Here is a 21,304-nt window from a genome sequence, read left to right as displayed (position 1 = left end):
TTCTGAAATCACATGACCAGGCAAAATGACCTGAGATGCACCTACACACCAATATTACAACTAAAAAATAAACTTGCTGGTTCAGGAATTAAATTTTATATTGTAGAGTGAATTATTTGCAGTGTAATTTAGAAATAAAAAGGACACCATAAAAATCATGACATAATCCCTTTAATATAGTGTTTCTTCTTGGCCATTGAGCTAACAACCTAAATATATATATAGATATGATTTTTCTGCTTGTGTTTAGCAGCTTATTGTCCTGGTGCATGCTGTGCTTCCCTAGGCAAGTAAAACCTATTGTGTATATGGAAATGCAGTATCTGCCTTGTGAATCAGAATCCCTTTATACACCAGCTGTATGATTTCCACATGTTTCTGCAGGTGCTCAGTGGCTGCAGTTGATTAATCTACCTAAAGACTTAAGGTGGCCTACAAAATAAAATCAATGGCTTTCACTGTAGGATGTCTAAATGTATTGAAAATACAGGTGTGGGACCTATTTTCCTGAATGCTCAGCATCTGGGGTTTTCCAGATAAGGGATCTTTCCGTAATTAGGATCTTCATACCTTAAAGGGCATGTAAAGGCAAAAAAATAAAATCCCATATTTACTTTAATGAAAAAGAAATCTATCTCCAATATACTTTAATTAAAAAAAGGTGTACAGTTTTTTATAAGAAACCTGACTGTAGGCAGTGAAATTGTCCCTTCATTTACTGCTGTGGATAGGAATTGTCAGACGGTCCCTAACTTCTCTGCAGGGAAACAATCATACTTATGAACAGCAGGAGGAGCCCCCTTTGTTTGTTTCCCTGTAGAGCAGTCAGCAACTGTGTAGACATTTGTATTGGATTTTATTTTGCCTTTACATCCCCTTTACTGTTTCCAACTCCAGCTGCAGGGACAAAGATCATGGAGCCGGATTTAAACAGATAAACTGGGATTCTATTTGGAGGATTATTTTGCTGCAGCCACTGGTTCTGCAGAGTTGGAGAAAGTTTGTATTAAACAACACAAAAACGATAAAATCCACATTAGATTACATGACAACACAGGACCCAGTGCAGTCTGTATATTCTGATTATTAATCAGTCTTGCTGTATCGGCTTCTGGCAGATATTTGACTTGGTTTTTTTTTTGATCATTTATGACTATCCCTAAGCAGCCCAGACCACACTGAGCATGTGCACAGTCTTGGTCTTGCAAAGATGTATAACAAAGTTACAAGATGGTGACCCCCTGTGGCCAACTTTGAAAGCATAAATCATTTGTTTGATTAGGCTTGTGGTGCAGTAACTTCATGTTTATGTTTAGTATACAAATTACAGCATTTCTAGCCTTACTCTATTTTAGACTTCCCCTTTTACGTCTACTAGAAAATCATATAAACATGAAATAAACCCAATAGGCTGGTTTTGCTTCCAATAAGGATTAATTATATCTTAGTTGGGATCAAGTACAAGCGACTGTTTTATTATTACAGAGAAAAAGGAAATCATTTTTAAAAATTTGTATAAAATGGAGTCTATGGGAGACGGCCTCGATTTTATCCAAATAATCCAAAATATTTAAAAATGATTTCCTTTTTCTGTGTAATAATAAAACAGTCGCTTGTACTTGATCCCAACTAAGATATAATTAATCCTTATTGGAAGCAAAACCAGCCTATTGGGTTTATTTAATTTACATGATTTTCTAGTAGACTTGAGGTATGAAGATCCAAATTATGGAAAGATCCATTATCCGTAAAACCCCAGGTCCCGAGCATTCTGAATAACAGGTCCCATATCTATACCTGTACCTGTAGGCAATACCAGCCTATTGGGTTTATTTAATGTTTACATGATTTTCTAGTAGACATTAAGGTGGCCATAAGTGGGAGATCTCCCCCGATATGCCCACATTGAGGTGGATGATATTTGGCTGATCCGAATATCAGAATGGAGGCGGTTGGATGTCACCAAATGAGCTGATCTCCCCCGATATTCCCACATTGAGCTTGGTGATATCTTTCTGATCTGATTGTGGGCCCTAGGGCCCAACGATCGGATCAGAATGGAGGCTATATGGGCGGATCGCGGGACTGCATCTGCGAACAGATGCAGCCGCAATGTGACGGGATTTTTTACCCTGCCTAATTGGCATATGGCCGACTTTTGGCCAGATAACGATCGGGGACACCCCTCAGGTAGCCCCACACACAGGCCTTTAAGGTATGAAGATCCAAATTCTGGATAACCGGTCCCATACCTGTAGTGTATCAGAGAGCCTAATTCAGTAGAGCGCTAGGGGCACGTATTGGAAAACTACCTTCTAAAGTGCAACGTCCACTGTATCATATTGAGCAAAAAAGCAGATTCACTCTACGGTAAGATTTTTATTATGTTCTTTAAGACCATTATTGATCTTCCAGTCTGTAATGCAAACTGCTGCAAGGAGCCAGTGACCCGAGCAACCAGGCAGCCATTTAACTGTCAGTTTTGAGATTTACAGAACAAATATAAAATAAAATTTTATAAATAAATTTAAAAAAAAAGAAACAATGGCAAATTGTATTTGAAAGCCTCTTCCCTGCAGCAGTAGTCCCACTTGCAAATCTTGGCCCAAGTAGACTCCTTGTTCTCTGTATTTGTTTCATAAAGGCAAAAGTGCCAAAATGTGGCAGTTGGATTTATTTTCAGTCTTTCCCCAGGGAGTTCTCACCTTTACTCGACCCCCTTCCACCTTAGCTCATAGCAAGGATACAGATACAGGAAAACATTGGGGGTGTCAGTGATTCAGCCATAGGTACAAGAATATTTTGTTTTTCCAAAATCTCACCCTAACGGACCTTGGAGGTGGGCTTTCATGCGTAGGTTGGATACGTGGCACGGGTGAATTACCCAATTAATGGACTATTAGCCTTTGGCTGTGTTCATGGAGCAGGGCAAGGACTGATAGGCTTTTTATTATATTCGATTATTTACATGTTATCTACAGGTTCCGTAATTAAAAAAAAAAAATGATGGACCCAAAAGAATCATCCTAGACTAAAAAAAACCTACACAGCAATCCAGATAGTTGGGTAACCTTGGGCCTTCTGTTCATTCCTGACCAGCACCAGACAGATCTACATATAATTCATATTATATAACAATTCAATCAGAATAGATGAGCAATTAGCAGTGACGATACAAAACCTAAGTCTATGTGCTTCTTATAATCGTCATGGACCACAAACCCAACCCCCAACTTCTCTCCATTCCCACAACCTTTTGTGAGGTTCCAGCCAATTCCGCATTAAGCAGTGGAAGGACTAACCCTGTGTGTGCCTTTTTGTCTTTTTTTTTCCATGTTGCCTCTGTATCATCTCAGCCTGAGCTCGTGTAGGCTTGTCCGGCCTACTTAAAGGCACTGCAGGAGGTTCGCTTGGGTCTGATGGTTCCAGAATTGATGAGGGCGCTTTGATACTCCGTTCCTCGTATAGGAAAACTGAAATTCAATTGGAAAAGCTGCATTTTTGGACTGTATTAAAAAGCAATTAACGGTTGTGTATACAAAAGTCCCAAATACTGATCCCATAACCGATAGCTGGCACCGGTCTTACACCCCAGTGTCTCTGAAGAAGGAGTGTAGAAGCTGAAGGAGATGGCTATCCTCAAAGAAACTAAAATGTCTAAACCACACAGCTGTATAGGCTTCACTTCTCTTGAATTGGGGAGGCAACAGCACTGTTGAAGTTCCTCCTTGCGGCACTGATGGGATTTCGGCCTTGCAGAAAAAAAAACAAAAGTTTCCCTCCGCGCAATTCCATTTTATAAACGTGAGGTTCGGACTTCTGCACTTTTCACAAGCAAAACCACATGGTCAGACCAAACAAACAGTTGGACAGAAAAACTTCCCGTTGAGGCCCACAAATGCCCCAAGTCATATGTTTAGTCCAGCCCCTGAGTGGGGGTCTCGCTTCTCTCTCCCTGTCAGACCGCCCCGTTCTCCTGCCGTGGTTTGTGTACGGCCGATTGTGACGCGTTGAGGGATGGAGCCAAAGTGCAGAGGAATCCGGACAGAAGGGTGAGTCCCAGGCCGCCCCATGCGCAGAACATAGACCAGCCGTAACCGTGACTGATTTCCTCCGGCAGAGAGTATATGGAGCGAGGATACCGGGAGAGCTCAAAGTTAATCCCAGCGACGCAGGTACAGAGGGATATGATACAGCAGGTTCCTACGGATAAAGAAGAACAAAGTCAACTGCAAGAGTATTCGGAAAGACACACTGGAATATCAACAAAGGACCTGGATAGAAAAGTAATACCGTGTGTGGCCAAAAGTATAGAAAAGGTTCCCATTAGATGGTGGCACTAGAGATGTGCGGCCAGTCCAACGCCTGTGGGAGCCCTGGGTTTGGACTGACTGGCAAACACATTCTGTGGGTCACTGGTGGGTTCAGGTTGAGCTTTTCCACTCTCAACCAGCAACCTTACCCTGATGGCTTTCAGCTCCGGCAGCCTCCATTTATAGGCCCTAAACCCTTCTTTTCTGGGTTCAAAAATTAGATTTTTTTTTTTATATAAATTTAGATTGGTCGAATTTATGGGAATTTAGGAGAGTTTCTAAAAACTCACATGAATTTGAAAATCGACCTTTGATAAATATGCCTCCCCGGCTTCATTATTTTTGATCAGATCTAGTCCGTTTATTGGTGTAAATAAAACATGTTTTTTACTAGATTCAAGTTTTTCAAAAAATTAGATTTTCAAGATTTATTATACTCTGGCCAGAGTATAATAAATCTTGAAAATCTAATTTTTTGAAAAACTTGAATCGAATTTTGTGTTTTGAACATAAAAAAAAACCTTGAAAATCCGACCCTTGATAAATCTGCCCCCTAGTCTTATTAATGAGATTTTTGTTTTGCATTATTTAATTGTATTGGTATAGTAAAAAACATGTTTTATTTACACCAATAAATGGACTAGATCTGATCCTGGTTTCTTGTTACAAGACATATGAGATTCCATACAAGCTAAGGAGGAAACGTGTGGTGTCCCCGCTGGGAACTGAAATATTGAACGTGCTGCAATTCCGACCACCCCTCCCCTCGGCCTCATGTGGAAAGCCCGACATCAATCCCCATTCTCTATGTTCCAAGTCAAGTCTATGGCTGATAATTAGCTCCTTCCATGTGACCCTTAAGAGGAATGTTGAAGTCTTCTTACCTCCCATGAGGAATAGGAGCCCGGCCACGTATTGCATGAGATCATGCTGCTTGCAACAGCCCAGCACTCCGACCAGCCACCCAAACAGGATAATGGACACGGCCATTCCTATAAAGCCGGCCGTCATTCTGCGCAGATCTGTCAGGAGAATTTAGAGAATGGAACCTGTGATATAGACCTGCCTAACCTGGAGCTGCATTTTTAATATCAGAAGTCAGGGCCACAATCAAGGGGGTGCAAGGGGTACTGTAGTCAGGCAGAGGGGAACCCTGAGATAGAAAAGTGTGATTTGAGGGTTGCAAAAGGGGTGGGTTCATGGTAGAGTGGGTGTGACCTGGACAGATTGTGGGTGTGGTCTGTATGGATTGTGTACTTACGCAGTGCGTGCCATTCATCTTGGCGGATGGTCTTGGTTACGTTGATGGACAAGTTGGGGGGCAGGGAGGACGATGTGTAATAATAACGGACCGGAGTGCAACGCTCAACGATTCCTGAAATGAAAAGCAGTTTCGGCAAAGTCATTAGCCCACTTTGAGCGACATTTGTAAACAAGGCTTATTAATTACATCAGTTGCAACATTTTAAGGCCTTTAAACAGAGTTTCCCAAACGGTGTGACCAGCACCCCTAATAGAGTCTAATCCACTGTATCGGGGACTAAGCCTGGATGGGCAGTAAGGGGTATTCTACATACCGTGTTTATAACCTTGTTGTGAGGTCAACAACTGCTAGTGCCATGAATGTGTTACACAAGCGCCCCCTGCTGTTCTGTTCGGGCACAGGCCAGACTGGGCTTGTTACTCATGTAGGAAGCATCTCCTGAGGGTTCTCGGCTCGGTTTTCTAACTCCCATCACACTGTGCAATAGAACTGAGCAAAGAAGCATCAGGAGACGCTTCCTGCATTACTTAAGCTTCTGACATTTTGTCTGACCTGTGTATAGACAGAACAGCAGGGGACACTTCATTCTGCCTATACTTTGCTTGGAATTATCCAGATCAATTACTTGTTGTTACAATTATAGTTGCCCCTTTTTTTAAAAAAAAAAAAAGACATTTTTTTTAATGTGGGATCTGCTGCCAGTTAGTGAATATTTAATAAAACAGATGCATTTATGTTATGTTTAAGATTTATGTTAAATGCCACAGAATAAAATTAAAGGGCCACTTAACCAAAATGTCCCTCATGTGAATATGCTGCTGCTGCTGGTAATACAGAGGCAACAGTCTCGGATGTAAAGGGATCTGGGTCGGCTGTGGTTCTGATTAATGCACTGAATCGGGTCATCGCTCAGCCTGTTCTTTTGGCTGTCAAACAATGGGGTCAGCGATTTTTGGCAACCAGGGCCGGATTTCCATAGCAGGTGCCCATAGGCCCGTCCCCATCCCCTTCGTGTACATGTGCACATTTTCAGCATCGGGTCTGGAGTACTGGGGATTGGTGCACAGGAGATTTTAATAATGATTGTATTCCCTGTGACTCCCCAGTGCTTCTGAACCAATGCGGGTGTGCTTGGGCCTTTGTGACCCTTCCACAAATCCTGGCCTGTGGGTAACACATGCACCAATGGTGGTACCTAGTGATGGGCGAATAAATTCGGCAGGCGCAAATTTGCGGCGAATAAATTCGCAAACTGTCGTGAGAATTCGCAGGCGTCAAACATTTTTGGACATGCGTCGGAAAAGTTGCTCACATCAAAACCGTTGCGTGTTAACAATATATATATATATATCCCTAAGGCTAGCACCAACACTTTGCTTTCCCTTTAAACATTACCGGGCTAAATGCTTTATCTTCTCAAAGCTGGGAATTTCAATGGGAAACTGCCTGACTTCATCTTCTGCCAATCATTTAAGTATTTAATCAAGTTCAATGCAGAAGGCATTAGTGTGTGTGTGGGGGCGCATTTGTCTGTGTTTAGTTACCCATGTAAGATCCTATGCACATGAAAGAACATGAAGGATAGAACCCGGGAGGATACACTGTGGGTCGGACCCACCTGGCAGGTTACCAAGGAATCTCCCGATGGGCCCAATGTATTAAATCAACCGTCCTATTTCTACCATAGAGCTGTAACACACAGATACTATTTATTACTCTTTATAATGATGCAGAGAGTGGGCCCTAAACGTCAGGTTCTCTGGTGGGGCCCCAGGAGCAGTGTGGGACTGGCCCATTGGGTAACCAGGAAAACTCCCGGTGGGCCCAGTTATAAGTGGGCCTCTTGCTTCTAACCATGTGGCCCATTTCATGGTCATTCTCTATTTCTTTATGGGGGAAAAATGCTTAATAATTGAAGAATATAGTAAGTAGATATATAAGACAAGAGGTTGAGAGAGGAGAGGAGGAATAATAGTTTGGAAGGTGGAACCACGGTCTAAGGTTTTCTGGTGGGCCCCTGACATCCCAGTCTGACACTGCCCCGGAGCCTCGGTCCAACACTGGGTTCTAGAATTCTATCAACTCTCTCTACAATAGAGCTGTGACACACAGATACCAATTAGTACCCTTTATAATGGTGCAAAGAGTGGGCCCTAGAGGCCAGGTTCTAAGGTGGGCCCTAGGGTATTGGCTACAATTCTATCACCTCTCTACCATAGAGCTGTGATACACAGATACAATTTAATATACTTTATCATGGTGCATAGGGTGGGCCCTGGGAGGCTCGGCCCTACACTGGGTGCTGGTGAATAGAGGGGCCGTTAGGAGGCTAGAGGGGCCCCATCTGTGCAATGGGAATAAGGTAATTCAGAGATGTAAAACCTGTAACTCTCTCAGTGCCGACAGGCTAGGGTTGCCACCTGCCCGGTATTTTAATAGCCTGGTCGGTAAAAATGAAGCTTGATCCCAATGTTATTAATAGGGGAAATGCGTAAAAATATAGGAAGGCCGGTATTTTTTTCAAGAAAAGGTGGCAACCCGGTCGGCTACTTTGACCCCCGGCACAGCAGTGTGCAACAGAGCGCAATTGAGGACACACGTGCGCAGCTATGGTCGTGCGCAAAGCACTTTGACTTCAGAGAACCCCTTGCCGGACTAGGTTGTTTTTTTTGTTTTTTTTTAAATACAACTCCCAGCAGCTCCAGCAGCAGTTCAGCCATGGCAGTAAGGCTGCAGTTCAGACATCCCTACAGTACTTAACATTTCTGCTACACCTTAGGGGTCATGAAAGTCAACCTGGGGCAGCGAGTGGTGCACGAGACTAGATTTTTAAAAAATGTGGTGCAAGGTGCAGATCTCAGTGTTATTGGGGTGCCGGCTGGTCCTGTATTTAGGGCAGGAGATAAGCAGAGGATCCCATTGTGGTCTGCAACATTCTCTAACTTGCACCTCTGTATTCATGGGATAGCTACAGAGTTTTGCACTCCCAGCAAAGTATATGTTCATGTACCACTATCTTTGTCCCCCCTTATGATGTTGGGGTACCCTACTCTAAACACAGGGCGCAGCCTGGTTTAATTGGCCGCTGTTTGTAGAGTAGTCTGAGAGGTTTTGGCCGGCCTACAAATTCTCTTTATCCTGGGACAAGGGTTATTGGATTATAATGGATTAAGGGAATCTCTTCATTGGTAGGAAATCTACTCTTTATATGTTTGATTGCTTGAGTGGAACACCAGCCAGTCTTCTCTGGAAACAAAATGTAATCCCATTTCATCCAATACATTCTGCTGCTGTCAGAAGCAATACCACATCATCCCTGGCCAAATCATATATAGGGCAGCCGGGGATGCTAACACACTTCAGCAGCTGTTGAACTACAATTCCCAGAGTCCCCCATCAAGGTGAAAGTTGGTCAAGCCTTTGGGTATCTCTTCTTTAGAATAAATACAATCAAAAATGAGAAGCGAGCCCCCCTGCACACTTTTTAGTTAACTTTCAGTATTTTATAGAATGGCTAATTCTCAACAACTTTTCAATTGGTCTTCAATTTTTCTTTTTTATAGTTTTTTTTAATTATTTGCCTTCTTCTTCTGACTCTTTCCAGCTTTCAAATGGGGGTCACTGACCCGATCTAACAAACAAATGCTCTGTAAGGCTACAAATGTATTGTTATTGCTACTTTTTATTACTTGTCTTTCTATCCAGGCCTCTCCTTTTCATAATTCAGTCTCTTATTTAAATCAATGCATGGTTGCTAGGGGAATTAGGACACTAGCAACCAGAGTACTGAAACTGTAGAGCTGCTGAAGAAAAAGCTAAATAACTCAAAAACCACAAATAATAAAAAATGAAAACCAATTACAAATTGTCTCATCATACTAAAAGTTAACCCCTTTAATGCTTCTAATGTTTGTGACAATGGACCCTCGGTATCAGTTTCTGGCCCAGTCTTGTACAGGTATAACGGTGTTTAAATGTGCATCTACGTCCACTGAATCCAGTATTTAAAGGGGACATAAACCACAAAATAAAATGTCCAACGAATGGCATTTTAATTCTATGCAACTTTCCATTATATACATCCAGCGTCTGTATTTTGCTATTCTCTGCACTGGCCTCTCTGACAATGGAAACTTAACAAGCCTGCAAGTCTGACTCTGCTACATTATTTCTAGAGACAGGACCAGCAGTGCCCAAAAGGGAGACAAAAAAATGGGCTTTAAATTGCAAGTACATTTAGAAATAGCTTTAAAAACAGTGGGGTTATTTATAAACACTGGGCAAATTAGCACCACCCATGGCAGCCAATGATATGATTGCTTTCAGTGTTCAACCTACAGTTGGCTGTAAAAAAAGTCAATCACTGATTGGTTGCTATGGGTTACTGCCCAGGTGCAAATGTGCCTAGTGTTTATAAATGAGGCCTGTATATTTTTTTGCAAAGAATTACATTTTCTGTCATTAATCAAAAATGTTATTTTTGGGTTTACGTTCCTTGAAAATACCTTGCTCGCATAGGAAGCTACAGAAACATGTTGTTCTATAATAAGGACTGTGCTGCCAGTGAAATGTAAGTGAATGATCAGCCCCATTGTGATACAGAGAGATTTCAGCACCACGGAGAGCGGCACAAGCCTCACACTAATGTTCCCTGACTGACACTGACTCACACAAGGAAGCGCTGATCCCTTTCTGGAATTCGGAACAAATAATCATTTGAATAACAAAGAACATCATCTGCAGGAAGTGTCAGCTTCTCCCCCTTTATCCTGAATAAAGTCCCGGCCTCACGTCTGCAAGCTCTTGCGGTTGCCTCATCCTCTAATGAAGCGACAAGCAGTTCATGGTCAATAAAAATAGGTTTTTGCTGTATATATCTACATCTCTGTCTCTATATTATTGTGTCCTGCTTTACAACGACTGTCCCTAGGGACTTGTGACCCACATTCCTCCCTTCCCACTCCCTCCCGGAAAACACACAATAGAGATGATATCTCCCTGATTCAGGATCACCCTATACCGGTACTTATCAGACTTTTTCAGTTCAAGCCCCCCTTAGAGGCCCAATCTTCACTTTGAGGTTAACTTTTTTTTTAATATGTTATAGAATGGCTTTTTTCTAACCAACTTTTCACTTTTCAATTGGTCTTCGTTTTTTATTTGTTATAGTTTTTGAATTATTTGCCTTTCCAAATTCCAAATGGGGGGGGGTCACTGACCCCATCTAAAAAAAAACAAATGCTCTGTAAGGCTACAAATGTATTGTTATTGCCACTTTCTATTACTCCTCTTTCTATTCAGCCCCTCTCCTATTTATATTCCTGTTTCTCACTTAAATCAATGCATGGTTACTAGGATAGTTTGGACCCTAGCAACCAGACTGCTGAAATTGCAAACTGGAGAGCTGCTGAATAAAAAGCTAAATAACTCAAAAACCACAAATAATAAAAAATGAAAACCAATTGCAAATTGTCTCAGAATATCCCTCTCTACATCATACTAAAGGCTAATTTAAAGGTGAACCACCCTCTTTAAATCTCAACCCAAAGATGGCAATACATGAGCTGAGCTGTACAGTAGGTCGTCCGATTGTCCCACAGGCCAACTGGACGGATAACGTATGAGGGGTCATACATGGGTCTGGCCTGCTTTTCATTGTTCAAGGAACAGCAGCAGGATCTTCAAAGCGTCAGCTCCTTTTCACTTACTTTTGACCGATCAACTTTCATTAGGACTGGTGATCTTTAACCTGCAAGTCGTCGAAATCGGCCAAACTGCCAGACCATATAGGGTCAGCTAAAATGAACTTCAAACTTGGCTTTGAGGTGTATCTAGAAGAGAAAATCCGCATTCTCCTCAAACTCTACTCTAACCAGCATTCATGAGCCCCCCCAATACCATTGCTCCAAGCCCCACCCTTGACTCTATTTGGGAACCAATGTCCCATACTTGGCCTCACCTCTTCAAAACAGAGATTTATACAAATTCCCAAGAAATCTCACCTAAACATATGCACCAATCACAAGAGAAGCTGGGATATGGCGATACCCACTCATCACTCTACTTAGACCGGCCCACCAGCAGGTGAGATGCAAACAGGCCCTGGCATTTCAAGCCCACAGACTGACACCGACCCTCCTAGGTAGGCCTGCCCACCATTGATAAAGAGGATTCAGTTATTATACACTGGTAGAGAAAAGAGGAAACACAGTATGAATAGTGGCCCCTATGGTTTTTTTGATGGGCCCTTGGCACCCACTGTGACACACAAGGCAATGGGACACGACTCTAGAAGACTCTGATGCTCTTGATTTAAACAATGATCCAAATGCCACACGTGCCATTAGTCTAATGGAGCAGCAAAACCCTGAGCTTGCACTCCGTCGCCCTCCCTAATCAGCCCCCTCCGTTATTGATCCCCCCTAATACGGTTACAATGATTAATTCCTTGTCCAAATAATTAGCAGTGTAAGTTAAGTTTCAAAGTGCTCAAGAACAGGAGATTATTGATGTCAATCGTCACCTCAACCGCACGATTGAACTTTACCAGGCAGGCGGGAAGTCTCTTCCCCATGGAGCTTGCAATCTATGGTTGACGGCTGAGGCTGACCATATGCAGAAAGCTATTATCCTCATTTGGTATGGGTATGGGGATGGGGTGTCAGTTTATGTCTTTGTAAAGGCCAAAAGAAAATGCCTTCATGTCTAAGGGCAATCCATGATGTCACAATGGGGGGGGGGGGGTGACAAACAAGAGAAAGGTTAGAGAAGCTTTATGGGCAATATATGTTGTTGTAAGGCTTTAGTTACCCTTTAAGTGACACATCTAAGGGTAATAAAAGGCTTGTGTTGTGCTTTGTGCCTTAGTCGATGTCACAATGGGAGGGTGACAAGCTGTTGCACAAGTAAAAGGATAGAGAAGCTCTATGGACAGAATAAATGTTGTTGTCAGACTTTAGTTATCCTTTAAGTGACACATCTAAGGGTAAGAAAAGGCTTGTGTTGTGCTTTGTGCCTTAGTCAATGTCACAATGGAGAGGGTGACAAGCTGTTGCACAAGGGAAAGTGTAGAGAAGCTCTATGGACAGAATAAATGTTGTTGTCAGACTTTAGTTATCCTTTAAGTGACACATCTAAGAGTAAGGAAAGGTTTGTGTTGTGCTTTGTGCCTTAGTCAATGTCACAATGGGGAGAGTGACAAGCTGTTGCACAAGTAAAAGGATAGAGAAGCTCTATGGACAGAATAAATGTTGCTGTCAGAGTTTAGTTACCCTTTAATTGACACATCTAAGGGTAAGGAAAGGCTTGTGTTGTGCTTTGTATCTTAGCCGATGTCACAATGGGGAGTGTGACAAGCTGTTGCACAAGTAAAAGGATAAAGAAGCTCTATGGACAGAATAAATGTTCTTGTCAGGCTTAAGTTGCCCTTTAAGTGGCACATCTCGGAGGAATACCCCCCCCCCCCCGCGCGGATTGCCAATCTGTTGCACTTTGTTTATTTACGCTGGAGATCTCGGCACATGGTCCCCAGGTCCCTCTCACCGACATTAGCGCTTGAATCAGGGTGGACAGTTCTGCAGAATTCTGGGCTGTACCGACATTTCTCAGCAGCGGGGGAGAAGCACAATGGCTGAAGTGTAGTCCATAGAAAAATAATGATTTAAAGAGGTTTGTGGGTGTGTATTTAGGGGGCTCAATGGGGTTAGAGGTAGCGTTTCGGTTTTAAGATGATGGGGTCCCCAGGTACGATGTAAATACCCATAGAATCAGAGAGTGGTACAGTGGGAGCCCAGTTGTGTTACATCATACAGGGGGGATAATACAGTAATACTTTATAATGGAGTTCAGAAACCTGTGGCCTTCCAGTTGTCAAACTGCAACTCCCACAATCCCACCAGCACCGGAAGGACTGCAGATTGGACACCCAGATTCTAACTCCATCCCTGGATATTATCAGGCCGATTTCTACCGACTTCCCTGGCAGAAAGCCTCAGTCCTCCCCATAATAAGCACAAGCAGCATCTGTCCATGTGACATCATCAGGGGGCAAATGTGACATCATCAGGGGGCAAATGTGACATCATCAGGGGCCCATGTGACATCATCAGGGGCCCATGTGACATCATCAGGGGCCCATGTGACATCATCAGGGGCCCATGTGACATCATCAGGGGCCCATGTGACATCATCAGGGGCCCATGTGACATCATCAGGGGCCCATGTGACATCATCAGGGGCCCATGCAATAAATATGGTTTGTGTCAGCCCCAACATCCCTTATATAGGCAGGGGCCCCTGTATCACAATTATCCGTTCTATTGGCAGGGGCCCCTGTATCCCCAGTATACAATCTATAGGCAGGGGCCCCTGTATCCCCAGTATCCCTTCTATAGGCAGGGGCCCCTGTATCTATTCTATAGGCAGGGGCTCCTATTTCCCCAGTATCTATTCTATAGGCAGGGACCCCTGTATCCCCAGTATCCATTCTATAGGCAGGGACCCCTGTATCCCCAGTATCCATTCTATAGGCAGGGACCCCTGTATTCCCAGTATCCATTCTATAGGCAGGGGCCCCTGTATCCCCAGTATCCCTTCTATAGGCAGGGGCCCCTGTATCCCCAGTATCCATTCTATAGGCAGGGACCCCTGTATTCCCAGTATCCATTCTATAGGCAGGGGCCCCTGTATCCCCAGTATCCCTTCTATAGGCAGGGGCCCCTGTATCCCCAGTATCCATTCTATAGGCAGGGACCCCTGTATTCCCAGTATCCCTTCTATAGGCAGGGGCCCCTGTATCTATTCTATAGGCAGGGGCTCCTATTTCCCCAGTATCTATTCTATAGGCAGGGACCCCTGTATTCCCAGTATCCATTCTATAGGCAGGGGCCCCTGTATTCCCAGTATCCATTCTATAGGCAGGGGCCCCTGTATCCATTCTATAGACAGGGGCCCCGTATCCCCAATACCTATTCTATAGGCAGGGCCCTTGTCTCCCCGCTGCGGATCCAACAGACGAGGAACAAAATGCGGCCGTTGCCCCGTCTCCCCCGACCCCTCCCAGTCCGTCTCCATCACCCCGGGGTCGGTACCTCTCAGGATCAGCTCCTCGGTGTCTTTATCGAATCCGTCCCGGTGACATTTGCGCCACAGTCCGGACACGGTGGAGTTGAAGCGGCGGCTGCAGTGAGGGTCGGTGGCCAAATAGGGTCTGGAGAGGGGTAGGTCCCCGGTGGGTCGCTCCCGAAGCTCCGCGACCCCCAAAGCCTCTGCCCTGGAAATGGTGCGGACTCCCCCCGACTCCCCACCGCGAGGGCTCCGGACTCTGCTGCTGCCGCCGCCCGGGGGGTCTCCGCGGAGGGGAAGGTGTTGGCCGGGGGTGTACATGTAGCCGGGGTCGTTCCGCTTTCCTCCGGGTTTTCTGCAGCGGTCCCGGTGCCTCCGGGCGTCCGTCTCGTACCAGTGGTCGGTGCAAAGAGCCACGGCCAGAAGGGCGAGAGCGGCCAGAGCCAAACACAGACCCGCACCGGCCAACAGCCTCATAGCGCCCGAGAGACGGATCACTGATCACCGGAGAGGAGGCTCCCCCTGCTGCCCGCGCTGCTTTACTGCTTTACTGCTGCTACTGGTGCCGGGAGGGGCCTAAACACTGGAGCTGCTGCTGCTCCCTCTCTAGTCCGGCCTCATCCCCATTGTGTCCAATGTTCCTTTGCTCCCCTCCACCCCTATTTATGTTCCTTTGCTCCCCCACCTTTATTTATGTTCCTTTGCTCCCCTCCAACTCTATTTATGTTCCTTTACTCCCCTCCACCTCTATTTAAGTTCCTTTGCTCCCCTCCAACTCTATTTATGTTCCTTTGCTCCCCTCCAACTCTATTTATGTTCCTTTGCTCCCCTCCAACTCTATTTAAGTTCCTTTGCTCCCCATCACCTCTATTTATGTTCCTTTGCTCCCCTCCACCTCTATTTATGTTCCTTTTCTCCCCATCACCTCTATTTATGTTCCTTTGCTCCCCTCCACCTCTATTTATGTTCCTTTGCTCCCCTCCAACTCTATTTATGTTCCTTTACTCCCCTTCACCTCTATTTAAGTTCCTTTGCTCCCCATCACCTCTATTTATGTTCCTTTGCTCCCCTCCAACTCTATTTATGTTCCTTTGCTCCCCTCCAACTCTATTTATGTTCCTTTGCTCCCCTCCAACTGTATTTATGTTCCTTTGCTCCCCTCCAACTCTATTTATGTTCCTTTGCTCCTCTCCAGCAGTATGTATGTTCTATTACAGAGATATATTCCCTTACAGACAGTCCTCAGGCATTATACAGTATAAATACTGGTGGAATGGGTGCTTGGTGTACTTGGGCATTGGTTCTGACTAATAAAAAAGTGGGTGACAGTCACAGGTGCAGCTGACTGAATGGCCCCATGTTGTGGCTGCTGTAAAAGCTGAATGTTTGCACTGGGCTGTTGTTCTGATTATCCTTATACAACAGGTGCTACTGTATGTGCAACCGCCATATGTTTTTAGACACACGCTCCAACTGCTGGAATCTGTCTCCACTACTCATTTACTGTAGGCCCCTGTTATAGCCAATATATCCCTGTAAACAGCAGTATATACAGTATTCCAGTGTACACCCACCTGCCTTACAAACTCACACCCCACTCACATTTTAATTATTAATTTCCGTACAGTCACCCACTGACCAGTCTGTTAGTAATTCCCCAGTCCCCACTGCATTTATTCTACTCAGGTACTATCAGGTTGAAATTCACTTCTTCTTGTTTCCAATGGGGAAGACTGTGTCTGCACTAACTACAACTGAGAGCTCATGTGACAGCGTCCATAGAGAACAATGAAACCTATTTTTAGCTACAAAGTCCCACAGGTAATATGGTCCTTAATTAGTCTATAATTACCCACCTACCACTGAGTAATTGCCCGCCTGTCTAACAGTCTGACTGTAATTACCCACCCATTAGCTTATTATTCTTCTTCTTCTAATTAGCTTACAGTCTGTTAGTTTGTCCCTACCCAGATATGTCTGTACCTTCCCTCCTGTTTGTTTGTAATTAACCATCTATAGTCCTGTCTGTACCTACCTAAACACCTAGTTATCTAGTTGTCATTACCTGCAAATCAGGTATTAGTTTACTTGTACCACTAGTGGTGTGTGGGACAGCCTGAAACCTGGGGGACCCATAAGATTATCCTCAGGTTGGACTGAAAATTTACTTCTTGAGCAGGTTGTGGGCAGGTGGTGGCCATAACTGCGCCAGGACCCTCCTCACTGGTAATCTCATTCCACCACCAAAACTCCAGTTTGCATCACAGATGGGTGGGCCAGGTACCGGTATATAAGTGATGGTTGGGTGGTTTAGGGCCAGTTAAAGGGTCATCAGTTTGTCAATAATAAGTCGACCCATGCATCACTACTAACCACTAGTGACGGGCAAATAAATTTGGCAGGCACAAAGTCCCCTCGAATTTCCGTGTTTCGCCGCTGGCAAAAAAATCGATGCGACCAAAAAAATTGCTACATGTCAGAATAGTCGTGCACATAAAAATTGTCATGCGTCAAAATTATTGGGACGCCCATTGACTTTAATGCATTTGGACAAAATAGTCGCGCGTATAAAACTTATCGTTCGCGTCAAAATTGTCGAACGTAAAAATTATTTTGATGCCCATTGACTTCAATGTGTTTTGCAAATGTTTTGCCGTTTTCCTAATTTTTCAGTAAATTTGCTATTTATTTGGTATATTCGCAAATGTCTACAAAGGTACATTATGTGGGTCCTCTGACAAGCAATTTGGTCAATCAAAAAAACAAAAAACGGGTCAGTAGGGTTATCAGCAAGACAAACAGGCAATGGTAATCCAAGGATCTATCACTAGTGATAGAGGGGGTTGCAGTTTAACAACATCCATGCCCTTGGCTGATGTATACAATAGAGTAAAGGCATCAGGAGAATTAAAATAGGCCCTGGCATTTCAGGTACATAGAGGCCCAAACAGCCCCCACCAGCCCACTAAATACTGACTTTCTATGGCACCTTATAGCAGAACCCACAGATTGCCAGTCCGGGCCTGAAAGGCATGCTGAGAGTTGTAGTCCAACACCGTTAGTTGAGGGTAATAGTTTTTTAAAGGTTTATATTCCCTTTATGTGACAGTATTGCAGTGTTACAGTGTTGGGGTCCTGGGTTGGATTCAAGCCACAGCATTGTTTACATGGACTTTGTATGTTCTCCCAATGTCTGTGTGTAATTCCTTCCACATTCCAAAAAATACAAGAAGGTTAATGGGCTCCTGATAAAATTGACCATAGTGTGTGTGTCAGCGACATTGGGACCTTGAATTGTAAACTCCATCGTCAGCCAGAACCACAACCTCCCCTTCGCCTCCTGGGCCCCAGCTCCAACCCTCCTCCACCCCGGCCCCGTGTGCACCTTATTCTTTTTGCTGCTGAAATTGTCAGGGTCAGATTGGGCTGGCGGGACACCAGGAGAAAACCCAGTGGGTTCCGCCGACCCAGACTCTCACTCTGCCAGTAAACCCAACCCCTGCTCGCTGACTTGCCCTAATGGCCTCTGATCTCACTGCAGGAAGAAACCGTGCACGTGGTGCCAAGCAGGGGGGTTGCGGTTATGGAGGGGGACCAGTGTATGGGGGTTGCAGCTATGGAGGGGGACCAGTGTATGGGGGATGTGGCTATGGAGGGGGACCAGTGTATGAGGGATGTGGCTATGGAGGGGACCAGTGTATGGGGGATGTGACTATGGAGGGGAGGGGACCAGTGTATGGGGGATGTGGCTATGGAGGGGGACCAGTGTATGGGGGATGTGGCTATGGAGGGGGACCAGTGTATGGGGGATGTGACTATGGAGGGGGACCAGTGTATGGGGGATGAGGCTATGGAGGGGGACAAGTGTACGGGGGATGTGGCTATGGAGGGGGACCAGTGTATGGGGGATGTGGCTATGGAGGGGGACCAGTGTATGGGGGATGAGGCTATGGAGGGGGACCAGTGTGTGGGGGATGTGGCTATGGAGGGGGACCAGTGTATGGGGGATGTGGCTGGGACCCTGAGATGGAAACCCTGGCAGGCTCCGGACCTACAGTCAGAGGCTGGAGATCTGGGCCAAGGGGGGATGGTTAGGGGCAGCAGCCATAGTTTGTGCTCGGGAGTTGGTGTGGGTCAACAGGGTCCACTGGGTTTTGTCCTACTGGCTCATTCCGACCCTGATAAGTTCTGCTGTCCAGGGAACAGTGAATACATTTTATTGTTTTCTATGGGGAAATGAAGCCCCTTTATTTGAATTAAACTTTATGTGCTTGTTGGTTCCATTCAGTACAATCACCAGGGATCATTTATAAACAATGGGCAAATTTGCACCTGGGCAGTAACTTATAGCAACCAATCAGTGATCAGCTTTTTTCAGCTGTAGGTTGAGTGCTGAAAGCAATCATCTCATTGGTTGCCATGGGTTACTGCCCAGATGCAAATTGCCCAGTGTTTATATTTGACCCCCAGTGTCTATTCTGTATTCTCCCTGTAGTCAACAATAAGGTCCTTCATTGTGTTCTGACTGCCCAATCTCCATCATTTAATGGCAAATAGGAGCCTGGTGCCCGTCTGTTCTCCTGTTCCCTGTGCCAGTCTTTCTCTCTCTGCCCTGGTGTCTCCTCATTCTGTCTCCTCAATACATTCACCTCCCCCTCCTTCCCAAAATGTTGATTTATGAATAGACGGCGTCTCTGTGTAAATGTGATCCACCCCCAGCCGGAGTATTAGTCCCCAGAAAGAAGCTGTGAGTAGTCTGACCTGCCATCTGTCCCAATAAATTAGCCCAGGGGATAGGGAGGGGCACCTACTAGTAGTGAATTGTGGTGTGTGTATATGTGTGTATATATAGTGTGTGTGTATATAGTGTGTGTATATATATATATATATATATATATATATATATATATATATAGTGTGTGTGTGTGTATATATAGTGTGTGTGTTTATATATATAGTGTGTGTGTGTATATATAGTGTGTGTGTATATATATATATAGTGTGTGTGTGTATATATAGTGTGTGTGTTTATATATATAGTGTGTGTGTGTATATATAGTGTGTGTGTTTATATATATAGTGTGTGTGTGTATATATAGTGTGTGTGTATATATATATAGTGTGTGTGTGTGTATTTGTGATTATTTTTGTATATATGTATCTATCTATCTATAGTGTGTGCGTGTATATATAATGTGTGTGTATATATATGGCGTGTGTGTGTATATGTGTGTATATGTGTGTATTTATATGGTGTGTGTGTGTGTATATGTGTGTATATATAATGAGTGTGTATATGTGTGTATATATAATGAGTGTGTATATGTGTATATATATATATATGGTGTGTGTGTATATGTGTGTATATATAATGAGTGTGTATATGTGTGTATATATAATGAGTGTGTATATGTGTGTATATATATATATGGTGTGTGTGTGTAAGAGGCAGTGGATGCAGCTGCTGTGTGTATAAATGTGTCAGATCTAGAGGTGCTGGGGCACGTGTGTCCCCAAATAGAACTCAGGGATCTCATTGGCTGACACTTTTTCCTCTTCTATTTTTCCCCCCTGTTATTTACTAATAATGAAGCGTATCACTGGCAACCCCCCCCCCAATTAGCTCTTTCACACAGTTTGTCCATGTGCCCCCTCCAGTTCTCAGTGTAACCTGCTCCAGCTGCTGTCACAGCGTTGATATTCCCAGCAATGTGCAGCTCTAGTTATTCTTATACACAAGGGCAGCATTGCTGTGATAATAATAATGTCAGTGCCAGTTTGGGCTGTGGCTCTTCCATGATATCCTTTCCCCGGCATGGATTTATTTCTAGGCCAGAAACCCAACTTTAATGGGTCAAACTCTTATTCCTCCCGTGGCCACTTATCGAAGGGGTTGTGCACCTTTAAATTAACTTTAAGTATGATGTAGAGAGTGATATTCTCAGACACATTGCAATTGGTTGTCATTTTTTATTAATGATATTTTTGGGTTATTTAGCTTTTTATTCAGCAGCTCTACAATTTGCATCTGGTAACTAGGGTCCACATTCCCCTAGCAACCATGCATTGATTTGAATAAGAGACTGGAATATGAATAGGAGATGGGCATGGATACAAGGATCAGTAATAAAAAGTAACAATAACAATACATTGGTAGCCTTGCAGAGCATTTGTTTTTTTAGATGGAGTCAGTGATCCCCATTTGAAAGCTGGAAAGAGTCCGGAGAAAAAGTCAAATAACTATAAAACTATAAAAAAATAAATAATGAAAACCAATTGAAAAGTTGCTTAGAATTGGCAATTCTATAACATAATAAAAGTTACCTTAAAGGTAAACCATCCCTTTAGGGCAGAGACACATGTGGAGATTCGGGGAGATTTAGTCGCCCGGCGACAAATCGCCTCTTCTTCAGGCGACTAATCTCCCTGAACTGCCTTCCCACCGAAGTCGCCCCGAATCTCCACATGTGTCTCTGTCCTAAAGCTGCAAATCAATTAATGTGTAACATGAAAGTTCCCTGCTGTTCTGTCCGGGTGCAGGCCAAACAGAAGCATTGCTGATGCAGGAAGCATCCTAGGATGCTTCCTGCATCAGTAACTTAAAGGAGAACTAAAACCTAACTAAAGAAGTAGATAGAAATGTTGTACATGATGTTTTGTGCTT

The 21,304-nt window shown here is 44.2% G+C and overlaps 1 protein-coding gene across 1 annotated transcript; it reads right to left on the bottom strand.

Moving 5' to 3' along the window:
* Positions 1–2,366: 2,366 nt before the first annotated feature.
* tmem178.2.L (transmembrane protein 178, gene 2 L homeolog) lies at positions 2,367–15,503 on the bottom strand. The gene is made up of 4 exons (XM_018257412.2): positions 14,667–15,503; positions 5,575–5,688; positions 5,198–5,335; positions 2,367–4,203 (listed from the first exon to the last, which is right to left on the bottom strand). The coding sequence occupies exons 1-4, from the start codon at positions 15,115–15,117 to the stop codon at positions 3,959–3,961; spliced, it is 948 nt and encodes a 315-aa protein (XP_018112901.1). The 5' UTR covers positions 15,118–15,503; the 3' UTR covers positions 2,367–3,958.
* Positions 15,504–21,304: the final 5,801 nt, after the last annotated feature.

Source organism: Xenopus laevis, chromosome 4L (genome assembly GCF_017654675.1).
Source record: "Xenopus laevis strain J_2021 chromosome 4L, Xenopus_laevis_v10.1, whole genome shotgun sequence".
Lineage (NCBI taxonomy): Eukaryota > Metazoa > Chordata > Amphibia > Anura > Pipidae > Xenopus > Xenopus laevis.
The sequence above is the reverse complement of the archived record's forward strand: the minus strand, read 5'-3'. Positions and strand labels throughout refer to the sequence as shown.